A 13699-nucleotide genomic window follows, 5' to 3' on the forward strand; every position below is an offset into this window, starting at 1 on the left:
AAGATACTTCTTGCATCGATCCCGAGATGCGGAAAAACCAATAGTCATTTTGTCCCACATAAATGAATAAATAACAAAAACCCCGATCCCCGGTGGACTCACCCAAAAGGTGACGTCACACCATATGATCGTCCCTTATCCGACTTGGGATCCCCTACCGGACCAAACTTGTAGGGGGTGGCGGGTCGGGATAATCAACATCGGAAAGGTAAGATCGCACGGTTATGAGTCTACCAAACATTTCTGTTTGGGACTAGACTCAGTACACCGGTCGATCTTACCGCTTCCGATGTTGATTAAGATACTTCTTGCATCAACATCTGAAAGATCGATCTAGCAAGTAACCGACGGATGGAGGTACAAGATTGGTCAGCATCTGATCAGGGATCGGGAGCGGGTAACGATGGTTTTCGCGAGGTCAGAAAATATTTTCCCCAACGGTCGGGAAACCACAAGAGACCACGCGATCACAGACATAAACCTCCTTACTTAATAAGTTTGGTGGTTAAGAATAGCGACACTGGTTCTTACCATGCTGAGTATTCTGTATAGTCTGAAAACCTGGTACCCGTACACCACCGTATTATGATCGCCGAACAATGTCCCGGTAAACCTCCGCCCGTCTCTGATTACTAACGTAAAGCGGAAGTATCGTAGAGAAGGCGAAGGTGGCTTCGGGACACCGCCTGCTAGATCTCCTCAAGGGACAACCGAGCGGTATACCCAAGATGATGAGATAGCTGCGTGTCGAGTGGGTCGTGGGACGCTTGAAACCTTCGCGATCCCCGGACCCCACCAACACCTGGACCAGCCATTGCGACAGCGGCTGGACCGAAAGGCTCTGTAAGGGTGATGAATGCGGTCGTGAGTCCCTCGCAAGGCTTGTGTTCGGAAGAAATAGTGCTGCAGCGCCTTATCGGACACCCCAGCCTATCTTTGGCTTCAGCCGAACCTTGCCCAACCCTGGGGATTGGAGAGGGACGAATGTCGGTATGCACGCGCCGTTCAGTAGTCACGAGAACAGAGCGCCGAAACAGTGTCGCTCCAGTGTTTGTGAACACGGAAGCTAACCTCGAGACCGTGTGCAACTCAGCACCGCCGTCCCGAAGCCAACGCCAAACCGGAAAGCCATCTTGAGAGTTACGTATTTAAGCGTCGCGTTTGACGGAAGGTCAAAAGGGTGACCCTTAAAGTAATCTAAGACTGTGTTGGGATCCCTTAGGAGGATCACTTTCCTTTTGGTAGACACTCGTTGAACATACCGTCGAGGCGTAGACTAATAAGGTAACCATCGGCTATGATAGTCGACCCGTCTCGAAACCTCGGTGAATGGAGAGGACAGCTGACTTATAGCTGGCCCCAGTGGCCCGCTGAAGTCCTGCTTGGAACTATTCTGTCAGAAACTCCGGAACTAGCAGCACAGAGGCTCTAGCGGGAGAGCTATTTGTCTCATTGCACCAAGCGTAGTATGGAGCCAGACTCTGGCTATACGCACGGAGGGTAGACTTCCGTCTAGCCCGGCGATGAGAAAAACAGCTTCTGATGAAAAGTATCCCTCGCTCTTGGCGTTCCTGGTAAGGGCCATGCAGCTAACTGCAGGTGCTCTAGTGATAGACTGGGTACCTCCGCTCCGGGCATCCGGAGTAGATCTGGTACCTCGGGGAGTGCCAGCGGCCTTGCCGCTAGCAGAATGACAATGCAGTCTTCCCACCCGATCTTGGACACCACCCTCATGAGTAGTGAGATCGGAGAGACTGCATAAGCTGTCATCCCTCCCCAGTCTATGGACAGAGCGTCCACGGTGAATGCTTGGGGGTCCGCGACCCTTGAGCAGTACACTGGCAGTGGATGATTGCGATGAGATGCGAACAGATCTTTCGAGGGGTGGTACATCCCTTGAAGATCGTCTGAGCGACCTGCGGAGCAAGGGACCATTCTGCTGGTCCCGACACCCTTCCTCGTGACAGATTGTGCGCGAGGATGCTGGTGACGCCCGCGATGTGTATCGCTCTCATCGTAATCTGCCTGAACTTGCACCACCCTATCAGGTGTCGTGCATGCAGGCTCAATCGTGGTGGCCCGGAGTCCCCTTGTCTGTTGGGGTAGGCTACCACGGTTGTGTTATCCGTCAGGACAACGGTATGTGATTCCACGATCACCTCCTCGTAAAGCGAGGGAGGTTGATGTGAATCTCTGTCTCTATGGCCCCATAGGCCTGAGACGGAGTCTCCGTGGATGTGGACCCCCCCGCCCCGTTTTGACGCTATGGTCGTCACTACGTGACATACCGGGGGTGCAGGAAACCTGACACCCTGGGTCAAATTGGGCTGATGGGTCCACCACCAGAGTTCCTCTCGCGCGATCTCCGACAACGGAACCGCGAGGGATATTGGGTGACGACTGGGCCTGCAAGCAGGCTAGAAGGTGTAGTTGGGTAAGCCTAACGTAGAAACGGCAGTACAGTACGAGGTCTACCATACTGGCCATTAGGCCTACCACCTTCATCCATGCCACAGCGGGTTTTGCCGAGACTGGGCCAAGAGTCAGGCACACCGCACCATGTTCGTCACCCGCTCGGGTGAGAGCACCGCGAACCCCTCCGTGAGGGTGATCTGGGCCCCTACAAATAGTGGTGTCTGCGTCGGGACCACGCTGGACTTTTTTGAGCTGATCAAAAATCCAGGGTCCCACACCCTACGGACTATCAACCCCATGAGACCCGTAGTCTTCAGTGGAGTGCGTCCGTATATGAGCCAAAGCGTCCAGGTAGCAACTGATGTTGACACCCCTGTGCTTCAGGTGCGCTGTCACCGCTCTGACCAAGAGTGTTAAACACCCTGGGAGAGATGGACAGGCGGATGGCGGTATCAAAACTGGTAATTTTGATCCTGTACCTAGAAGCGCAGATGCCTCCGATCTTGAGAGGCGATTGGCATATGCAGATAGGCGTCCGAGAGATCTAGCGATGCTGTTCCCATGCCCCTGATGGGGCAGGTTAGCACCGAGGCGAGAGTCCCCATTCTGAACCTCTTGGGCCTGAAGAAGCGTGTTCAACAGCCTGCGGTTCGGATGGGGCTCCCGTCGCCGGTCTTCCTTGGAGCCAATGGCTCCACGATCACCCGTAGAACGGGGGTAGACCGGGACAATCGCCCGCTTCGTGAGAAGCTGTGTGATCCCTGTCAGTAATGCCCGACGCTGGGGGCCGTCTGACGGCACTACTGTGGACCTCTGAAATATGCAGATGAATGTGGGGAGACTGGGTTGCCAGTCTGTAACCCCCACTCACCACTGACCATACCCAGGCGCTCAAAGAGATGGTTTCCCACCTCTGGGTGAAAGCCATAGCGGTCGCCCACTGGGAGATCCCCTGTGGAAAAACCGCTGAGCCCCCAGGAATGCTCTGCCTAGCTTCCCTTGGAAGAGCGCTTGCTCTTCTTCGGGGATGGCCAGCTGTTCCTGTGCTACCCTTGCGCCTCCCAGAAATGGGTGCTGCCGAGGTAGTGGGCTCGGGTACTGTTGGTGGTGCACGGCCTGCTGAAGTCGGAGCTCCTACCCATGGTAAGGGCAGTTTCCGACTTCTTCAGAGTGCTCCCGTTGGTAGCTTCTTTGCACGGTCCTCCACCGTAGCGCAGAAGCATCCAAAGAGAAAAAGGACCCTGCCTTTCCATCGTGTTGAGCGATTGGAGTGGCAGGCCCCTCCCCCCGGCGCTGAGTGGACACCCTATGGGCTAGGCCCATGGAGCTCTCGTTGAGGCTAGCTGTTAGCACCGCTAATAGGCTCACCTCGCGGAAGAGCTCAGCTGTTGTCTGCGCGTGATACGCTTGACGACTTCTGGGTCCCTCTCGGATCCCCTCAGGTAGGTCCCGTGGTCCTCCCGCGTTACACGCAGAGGAAGCGTGCAAGCACGCGGCGTCATAGCTCTACTGAGCTCGACAGCCCACGATGTCTACCCGTGAGGTTTGCGGGAATGAGAGTGCAGGCGTCCCCTGTGAGATCAGTGCTGTTGCTCCCCTCGCGGGGCAGCGGGGGAAGGAGACTGTAGTGATGTCACTACCGGACTCAGCTTCCGACTCCTTTCCCTCGCCCACAGTATCCGTATCATGCTCCGATGATGACGGTAACTGAGGACGGGCATCTGAAAGCGGGTACGAAGGCATAACCACTGTGTGGCTCGCCGACTACCTGCCAGCAGAAGAGGGAGTACTCCCGCAAGACCCTGAGGTATCCGCCATGGCACCACTGGGTCCGCATGCTCTCGCAGCCGTCGTCCTAGCGCTAGCAGCACGGGGCCTACCCTGATCAAGATCTGGGTTAGCCCCATGCCGGCTGGCTTGGTCAACAGCTGATGTTGGTACTGCGTGGCCATCGCTAGGCGACACTTGTCACGGTGCTGGGCCGTGGAAGAAACACCCTGCGGCGGGTACTACGGCGCATACCCAGCCGGCAGCTGACCCTGAAAGGATCCGCCACCAGGGTAACACCATGGTACTGCAGTACCAGCACCGCCTCCCCCCCCCTTGTTGCCGTGAGGGTTCCCAACTGTGGACCGCTGTACCCTCGCCACACTGCGTTCCCTGTTTGGGGGATCAAGCTGTGTGCTGGCGTGGTACCGGCGCGGTACTAGCATGGGTACCCGTGAGGGTTCCGGCTGTGTACCGCTGCGCGTGGTTCCAGCGTAGGTGCCCGTGAGGGCTCCGGCTGTGTACCACTGTACCCATGCCTCACTGCGTTCCCCGCAAGGATCAAGCCGATGTGTATGGGTACCCGCTATACCGGCTGTCCCTTGGCTAGAGGGAGCTTGCCTAGTACCACGGGTAGCTGAGCGTGCATACCCCGATCAATCACCTCGCCACCTGAATAGGCAGCGTCAATCAATGGAGCTATGCCCTGTTGATTTGACAGTGATCGATCAAGAGAGGGTAATTGACCCATTGACGATAATGGATCACCCACGCTCCGCTGGCTCTCGAGGACATAAGTGGGTTGTTGATCAGCTAGGCTGTTCAAGCTACTTACTGTACCCTCTAGAGCTTCGCCCAAGGTCGCTGTGTGTGGCGGACCACTCACGGCAGCTATGGGCGGGTGCATAGCGGCTACCACTGAAGTCAAGCCGTAGCTCGTCTTTGTAGCTGCCACCGAATGCACCTGGGTCGCTGTCCCGTGAGAGACTGCGAGCCCAACCCCTGAATAATCGCCAGCCAGTCCCTGTGGACAGCCAGCAGCTATTCTAGGGCCCAGGGTACACTCGGCGGTCCCGCCATGGAACGCTGCCGTGTGACAACCCCAGTTGGTTCTGCTAAGACTACACCCACAGCGTTAGCCGCGGTATCGTCTCTGCTGAACCCATGCATGCTAGGGTTCAACCCAGGCAAGCCCGGGGTACCCTTGCATGCTGCCCGTCGCTGGCTACTACTGTGGCTGTTTGAGCCCGTAGATATGCCTGCAACCGACGGGTGTCCTCCTGCTAAATCCCGTGAGGATTTTCGCTAGAGGACTGGTATCCTCCTGCTACAAAACCCGCTAGGGTTTTCGCTGGTGGTTACCGCTCTGCTGCCTGCTACTTTGCTCCGGACGTATAGTCAGTGCTTTCGCTGGCTGCTGAGCCTTTGGACGCGCTTAGCAGTCCCGAAGGAACCGCCTGCTTGTCCGGGGACCGGAGCCCCTTAAGCAGACCTGCCATGACCCATAGGGGCTGTCACAGCAGAATCCACCGTATCGACCTTACCAGTGCCCTTGGTAGATTTCTTCTTCGTCTTATGGCGATGACGGAGCCCATCCCAATCGTCAAGCTGGAACTCGGAGAGTCCTAAGCAAAAGAAAGACATCTAGAAGCTCGTGAGCACTCCCTGTGGGTGAAACAGAGCGGGTGTGGGTCCCGCTCCGTCACCAGGGAAGGGCAAGCCCGACAGGGCCGAGGCGAAGCGAGGAGAAAAGGGAGGGGGGCACTACCCTCCCCCCAACACGCGACTCAAGCCCAGTAAGCAAACCTGAGCACGGAGGCTGGTCGCTAACGTTAGTGGTAAAGTAAGGACTGGCTAACTTTATTACTAAAATGTCAGACGGGTCCCTACCAATCCCCACCGTATGAATATCTGAATTAACTCGTCTTATCGGACGGTAATGAAGACATAACAATAGAGTAATCACCCTAACATAGCAACAATAACCTACCGTACATGAAATACAATGTGTATGTACAAACATCTATTGTAACTTACAGGCTGCAATGGTTGTTTTACGTGGGAAACAAAATGAATGGCGCCAACGAGCGGCCATTTTGAATTGCTCGTGTGTCCCGTGATACAAACGGAGGCACGATATGTAGCTAAGTTTTGGATTGTTTTTTGTCACTTTTTCGCCAGAAAATGCCGTCAAAACTATCCTCAGCCGAACAATACCGGTTTGGTTTTACCTAAGGTGTGAAACTACAACCGTATATCTCGCCTTGGTCGAGAAATTGATACACAGTGCTATGAACAATCGATAGGCACGTCTGTGTCAGTCGGAGACCAAGGAGGATAAGGGCGATCATATGGTGTGACGTCACCTTTTGGGTGAGTCCACCGGGGATCGGGTTTTTGTTATTTATTCATTTATGTGGGACAAAATGACTATTGGTTTTTCCGCATCTCGGGATCGATGCAAGAAGTATCTTAATCAACATCGGAAGCGGTAAGATCGACCGGTGTACTGAGTCTAAACTTTCAGTGGTGGGCTTCTCCTCAAATACCTATGGTGGTGGGCTCCACCGCCCACCGTAGCTACAACCCTACTCAGTTCTCTCAAATCCTGATGCTCTGAAATTGAAAAGTATGTCTGTCCCGGGATGTCTGTCAAGTGGTCCTCTGAGTATGTAATACCACTCAGGTTAGGCTATCTCACTATCTTGATCAGATGAGGTGAGATGATACAAAAACAGTACCAAGGTCCTCATGCATCCACCATCTATATTCACAACATAAAAATGTGTCAGCTGTGAGGGTTTGAGGCAGGGGGGAACTCAACTTTAATTTAGTAGGGGTGTACGGTGGAGGATTCTTGGGCAAAATAGGGGCTTCTGAACTGAAATTTCAACAAATTTTTGGGTTAGTAAATTAAAATTGGGCCAAATTAGGGCCTATAAGTTGTGGAGCTAAGAAATATGAAATTGGAGAGCCTGAAAAGGGGACCCTTGACTGCTGCAAATGTTACCAATACCACCATATGTGAGTGCCCCCAGGGGTTTGATTCCCACCTGTGAGCTTCCCCATAATGTACTGTTGGTTTATACAAGTAGCTACAAGTAGAGTCTAGATTTTGCCCCTGGCTGTGATACTACATTCCCCTCCCTGCCTCCCCTTCAATTACAAGTCTAGTTTACGATTCTAGTTTATGAGTCAATTACAAGTCTAGTTGCACCACTGAGACAGATACATTTCAACATTCTATTGATAACTATTGGTGCCAACAGACAAATGAGGAAAACTTTTTGTACATTTGCTTTTATCTGGGCTAAATTATGTTTTGCTGTCATAAGCCTTTTGAAAGTACTCAGTTATAAATGTACATTATAGCTGCCTTTGTGGCAAAATACAACACAACCCCACTCTTTTGGTAATTTCTCACAAATTTGATAAAATCATAAACCAGTGTTTCGCCCAAGGTCGCTGTGTGTGGCGGACCACTCACGGCAGCTATGGGCGGGTGCATAGCGGCTACCACTGACGTCAAGCCGTAGCTCGGCTTTGTAGCTGCCACCGAATGCACCTGGGTCGCTGTCCCGTGAGAGACTGCATGAGCCCAACCCCTGAATAATCGCCAGCCAGTCCCTGTGGACAGCCAGCAGCTATTCTAGGGCCCAGGGTATCACTCGGCGGTCCCGCCATGGAACGCTGCGCAGACAACCCCAGTTGGTTCTGCTAAGACTACACCCACAGCGTTAGCCGCATGTATCGCTCTCTGCTGAACCCATGCATGCTAGGGTTCAACCCAGGCAAGCCCGGGTACCTTGCATGCTGCCCGTCGCTGGCTACTACTGTGGCTGTTTGAGCCCGTAGATATGCCTGCAACCGACGGGTGTCCTCCTGCTAAAAACCCGTGAGGATTTTCGCTAGAGGACTGGTATCCTCCTGCTACAAAACCCGCTAGAGTTTTCGCTGGTGGTTACCGCTCTGCTGCCTGCTACTTTGCTCCGACGTATAGTCAGTGCTTTCGCTGGGGACCCTTGACTGCTGCAAATGTTACCAATACCACCATATGTGAGTGCCCCCAGGGGGGGGACAAATGAGGAAAACTTTTTGTACATTTGCTTTTATCTGGGCTAAATTATGTTTTGCTGTCATAAGCCTTTTGAAAGTACTCAGTTATAAATGTACATTATAGCTGCCTTTGTGGCAAAATACAACACAACCCCACTCTTTTGGTAATTTCTCACAAATTTGATAAAATCATAAACCAGTGTTTACTCCTGTTTGAAATTTGATGTGCCAAATGAAGCATTTTCCCTATAATTGGCCTATAAATTTGAGCTAAAATATTCTTGGGTAATAAAATCCTCAAATTAACTAATTGTAATAGCCCTCCTAGTTCAAACACAACCCAACTCACTAGGTGACTACAATCACAGATCCTGTGCTATAATCAGGGAAAAATATGTTGGCACACTTTGACGGTCTTTTGGTATATCTCTGCCCCCACTCCCCCAATTCAATGTTGGACAATCCATGTTGTTATCAGGCCTGTGAGACCATCCAACATTGAAAGATGGGGAGTGGGGAAGGGTGGGATACAGGGCAGAGTCAAAAAATCCAGAAAAACAGTGTGACATTGGGCAAAAATACCCTAAAATGGGCTGAAAATCAATAACATTTCATAAATTTTTGCCACAAAAAATCTGGAAAAATCCAGACAAATCATCATTCATGACAGACCTGTATCACTTGCCTTCATACTATTGGTGTGACATGCATTTGAATTCAGTGTTTTGAGCCAAGTGTACCAACTAGTTTAATTGCTGATTGTAGTTTCCCTTACCATTAATATTTTGAAAAGAAATAAATTAATCCTTACCAAATGTTGAGAATGAAGCTGCTGGTTTCTTGGGCGCTCTCATATCCCATAAGAAGATGTAGGTATCCACAGAACATGTTGCCAGTAAATCATTCTCAAAAGGTGCCCAGTTCAAATCACTGAAAACAAAGTCAAATTTTGACACATGATTGCATGAATCTTCTAAGGGTTGGTTGGACACATGTGCCTTCTAAGGGTGTAAATTACTGAAGTTGTTACAAAAGGGCACCCTTTCATACAGCCTGTCCATGCCAAAAGGTGCCCAGTTCAAATCACTGAAAACAAAGTCAAATTTTGACACATAATTGCATGAATCTTCTAAGGGTTGGTTGGACACATGACCCTTCTAAGGGTGTAAATTACTGAAGTTGTTACATAGGGCACCCTTTCATACAGCCTGTCCATGCCAAAAGGTGCCCAGTTCAAATCACTGAAAACAAAGTCAAATTTTGACACATAATTGCATGAATCTTCTAAGGGTTGAATCGACACATGTGCCATCTAAGGGTGCAAATTACTAGTTGTTACAAAGGGCACTCTTTCATACAGCCTGTCCATGCCAAAGGACATTATGTGACACACTACATCAAAACACTGGAGATGTCTTTGAAAATGAGAATTACAATTTCTTAACCAAGTGAGAGAACTGTTTTTTTTGCTTTAAAATTACATCTCACACACTGATGTGGAATTTTAAAATGTTGATTTTAGGTGACAAATATGTCAATTGATTCAGTTCCTTTTTATTTTCTTTATTTGTCATACATATTTTCATTATATCGTGAAATAGGAGCTTTTGGACAACTGCCCTATTTTGAAGTAGTGGGCCACGTAATTGACTTGGATAAATTAATGGGAGCTTTCAGACAACTGTCATATTTCGAAATGATATATATCTTGGTTAAAATGATTTTGTAATTGCATAACATTCATTTAACACTAGCCAGACCAGCCCGTTGGATAGCTTGAAAGTGTTTGGCAGCACAGTTGTGAAAATCAGAATAATTTATGCTGAAGCATAATACATTTGTAACTTATTTTATAACATGTGCAATTCATTTTAATGAGATTGAATCCCTTTGTGGACTTGGGGTTTGCTTGATAGGGGCTGTGCAAAAATTATGAACCACCTCAGCTTGCCAAAAATTGCTCCCCCTCCCCTTGCCAAAAATCTTTGCCCCCCTCTTTGTACATGCCAATACCCCCAATTTTACCCTCCCCATGACTCATAATTATTGCACAGCCCCTAGCAATTGTGTGGACAACTGAATACAATTTGAAATGCCTTGTTGATTTAATGAGGCAAATTATAAAAGACATGGACTGACCTATTCGGCTATTCCATATGAAATCCACACTCCCCCTGTGGAAGATTAAGCTAAAGTCTCCCACAGAGGGAGTATGAGTTTGGAATAGAATAGACAATTGGGTAACTTAAAGCCAGGGGGAGTATGGGTTTAAAATAATTAACCCTAGCCAATTCCATTTGAAAAACATACTCCTTCTGTGCAAGACTTTCTTAATCTTCCACAGCGGTATAGAAGTTTGAAATGAGATAGCCTCGGGAGATAGCCCATTGCATGGACATTGCCAAAAATGACTTTTATGATACATAAAATGTGTGCTATATATTTCTATTTGTAAAATGCCAACCATTGCTCCATGGTATTTGTATGACCAATCAATATCAAGGTATTATTTTTCAAACAAGAATCAAAAACACACAAACACCCACCAACACACACCACCCCCACACACAAACAAACAAACAAACAAACAAACAAACAAATAAACAAACAAACAAATAAATAAACAAACAAACTAAGCAAAACACATTGTGTAACAGTCCCTTTAAAGTAAATCCTCTACCGTAGCGTGTTTATTACCAGGTTTATTACATGCTTGCATCACAACACTTGATACGCTATGACGAAATTCAGTAGAGCCCTTTAGGATACGAGTGTTTTACCATGACAAATATCTTGAGATGCAATGTTGTTCTCCATAATATCACATTGTATTGGTCATTAGTCCCAGGTAAGATGGATAATGTTGTTTGCCTACTATCACAACAACTACTAGCAGACTATAATAGTGCACAAATATATAGAGAATGGAATTAATATTTTATTCATTTCACAATACCAAACTTGGGCTTATCCTCCGTATAAGAATGCACCAAATATGTAGATTATAAATATATGGGCATAACTTAAAAAATTTATCAAAAAATTATATACTTTACAGCAAACTAATGTCAAATTATTAGAAGAACATTTCACTTTTATGATATTGAGATTTAATGGCAAACTACAATTGTGACCCATTCCCACAAAACCTGGAATATAGGAACATTTGATTTTGTGAAATTCTGATACATTTCATTGTACAAAGATGAGAAAATAAGCTTGAAATGACACCAAATGTGGAATAGTATAGTTCTTTAGATATTATTAGTGTCAATTCAGTTCTATGAGAAATAAAGCAGTGCATTTCTGCATTTACAATCAATGAAAAACTTATACTACCATATTCCTATTGCTGCAGACCCTAGAGGTACTCTACTGCCCAGCTACTTTGTGGCTACTCTAGAGTACCTGTGCGGTACCAATCCAGTACCAGTGTGTGTACTGTACATGTATATGTGATTCCAATGTGTGTACTTACCCAAGTACTCTACTACCAATGAAGTATTGGGCAGCAGTGTACCTCTGGGGTGGCAGCAATAGGAACCTGGTAGTGTATACTTCTGCTTTGTTGCTACATACAAGTAATGTAAACTAAAAAGTGATACTTGATGACATTTCATGTCCGGTGTCCCGCACCTTTTGACAAAATGACCAATTTTTCGTTCTTTTTGGCCCAGGATTTTGGCCACCTTTTGACCATTCAGGTTGAATGTCCTTCAACATTTCAAGACGGATTCATGCTAATGCATATGCCACATTTATATGCAAGTGCCCCCTTCCCTAGATGGCATCCAAAACAAGTAACATATTTGACTTAATATAATTACAATTAGATCCCATTGTCCTTTTTAGGGAAGCTAAATGATGAAAAGAAAGTCAAAATGGGGTATTTATACAGCAAAATACAGTCATTCTGAAATCAAAACTAGGCATAATCCCAAGTCACATGGCAAACTTATTTATACATTTTCATGAACCAATTTTATTTGTTTCAGGCACATCGAAAAGGAGACACTCTTAAGGGCTGGGGTATGGACGTTTGGACACTACTTTTTGGGACATGAGAGCACATCATATCAGGCATATCAAATTGCATTCTGAATACGAAAAATGTCCTTCTGATATCAAATAATAATTTATTTGATATAATACACATTTTATGGCAAATGATTACAAATTGATATTTTTGATATTCTAAAATAAACTTAATAAATCTAATGACATGTACTTTTAAGTGCATGTAGCTTTAAAAAGTGTATGTAGCTGGGATGAAAAGCTGACGATCAATTGACCTTTCATATTGAAGATATGGATTTTTTTCCCAAAAACACTAAATAAAGTTAGGTCTTTTGGGGGAAAAATGTAAATCTTCAATATGATAGGTCAAAATATTCAATTGATCGTTGGGTTTTCATGCCAGCTACATGTACATATACTGTAAGTACATTATCATTTATAAAATTTACTTTGAGGACTGTTAAATATCAAACATTTAAAAATATCAAATTTTAATCATTTATTAATCAAGAATTTAAAAAAAATCTAAATTATTTGATATCAGAAGGACATTCCTCGTATTCAGATGCCATTCAATATATCTGGGGTACTCCCAGCTCCCACAAAAAATATGTGAAAATGTCGCTAAACATTAATATCCGATCCCTTTACGAAATTGCCACTTGAAAATTTTTGTAGGGACGCTTATTATAGGTTAGATCAAACATGGTATATATTGCCAGTCAAGAAGGAATTATAAATCAAAGAACAAAATTCCTAGGTGGTGGCATAGATCTATTAATAAGTGAACACAGCGTCCTCTGTCTACTAGCCACAGTATTGGCATACAGAGTAGGTCTCTTGAAGGTCCATTTATCCCTCGTAGTCACACTAGAATCAATAATACCGTTATCCAATTTGGCTCTCTGATCCGCTCTGTGTTTTAATTTGTGCGAGGGGCCAAAATGAGCTACCGGTGATGACTTTGTTGATGACGGAGTCACTGATCTATAGTTTATTTCAGGATTATCGATGGTATATAACGTTGGACATCCAGCGGCATGATACTGGGTGGTAAACACGTACTGTTTCCGTTGTCGTGCACAGTGATTCGATACGGTACTCAATCGTTTCTCAAAATTAACCTGCTTACAGATGCATGTTGTATTCTTACAAGGCATAGAAGCATTACTACACTTTCTGCTCCCCGTTTTTGAACTACAGTATGCACAGTTCTGACCATAATCAAGGAGATTAGAATGAATGGATAGGGAGCTCTGGTTTGCCATGTGATGATCGGAAGATAGAAGTGGTGAACTTAAGAGAGGAAACGTGCGAGGGTAAGGTAAAGTCCACTTTCCCTTGCCGCTTTCTATGTCCACTTCAGTATCAACACTGAAAGTGGATTCTACATCGGGCTCGGTCAGTGTTATAGTTGTAGTTCTTGAGGGCGACAATTCATCGC

At 46.9% G+C, this 13699-nt stretch overlaps 1 protein-coding gene across 1 annotated transcript in view; it reads right to left on the minus strand.

Annotated features, from left to right (window-relative positions):
- The window catches only part of LOC140172698 (GATOR2 complex protein WDR59-like), a 78268-nt gene that overhangs the window by 31589 nt on the left and 32980 nt on the right, over window positions 1-13699 (minus strand). The window contains exon 5 of the mRNA XM_072195830.1: window positions 9050-9168. Coding sequence (XP_072051931.1) covers window positions 9050-9168 — 119 coding nt within the window. The remainder of the gene's footprint in view (window positions 1-9049; window positions 9169-13699) is intronic.

This window comes from Amphiura filiformis, chromosome 16, assembly GCF_039555335.1.
Source record: "Amphiura filiformis chromosome 16, Afil_fr2py, whole genome shotgun sequence".
NCBI classification, from domain to species: domain Eukaryota; kingdom Metazoa; phylum Echinodermata; class Ophiuroidea; order Amphilepidida; family Amphiuridae; genus Amphiura; species Amphiura filiformis.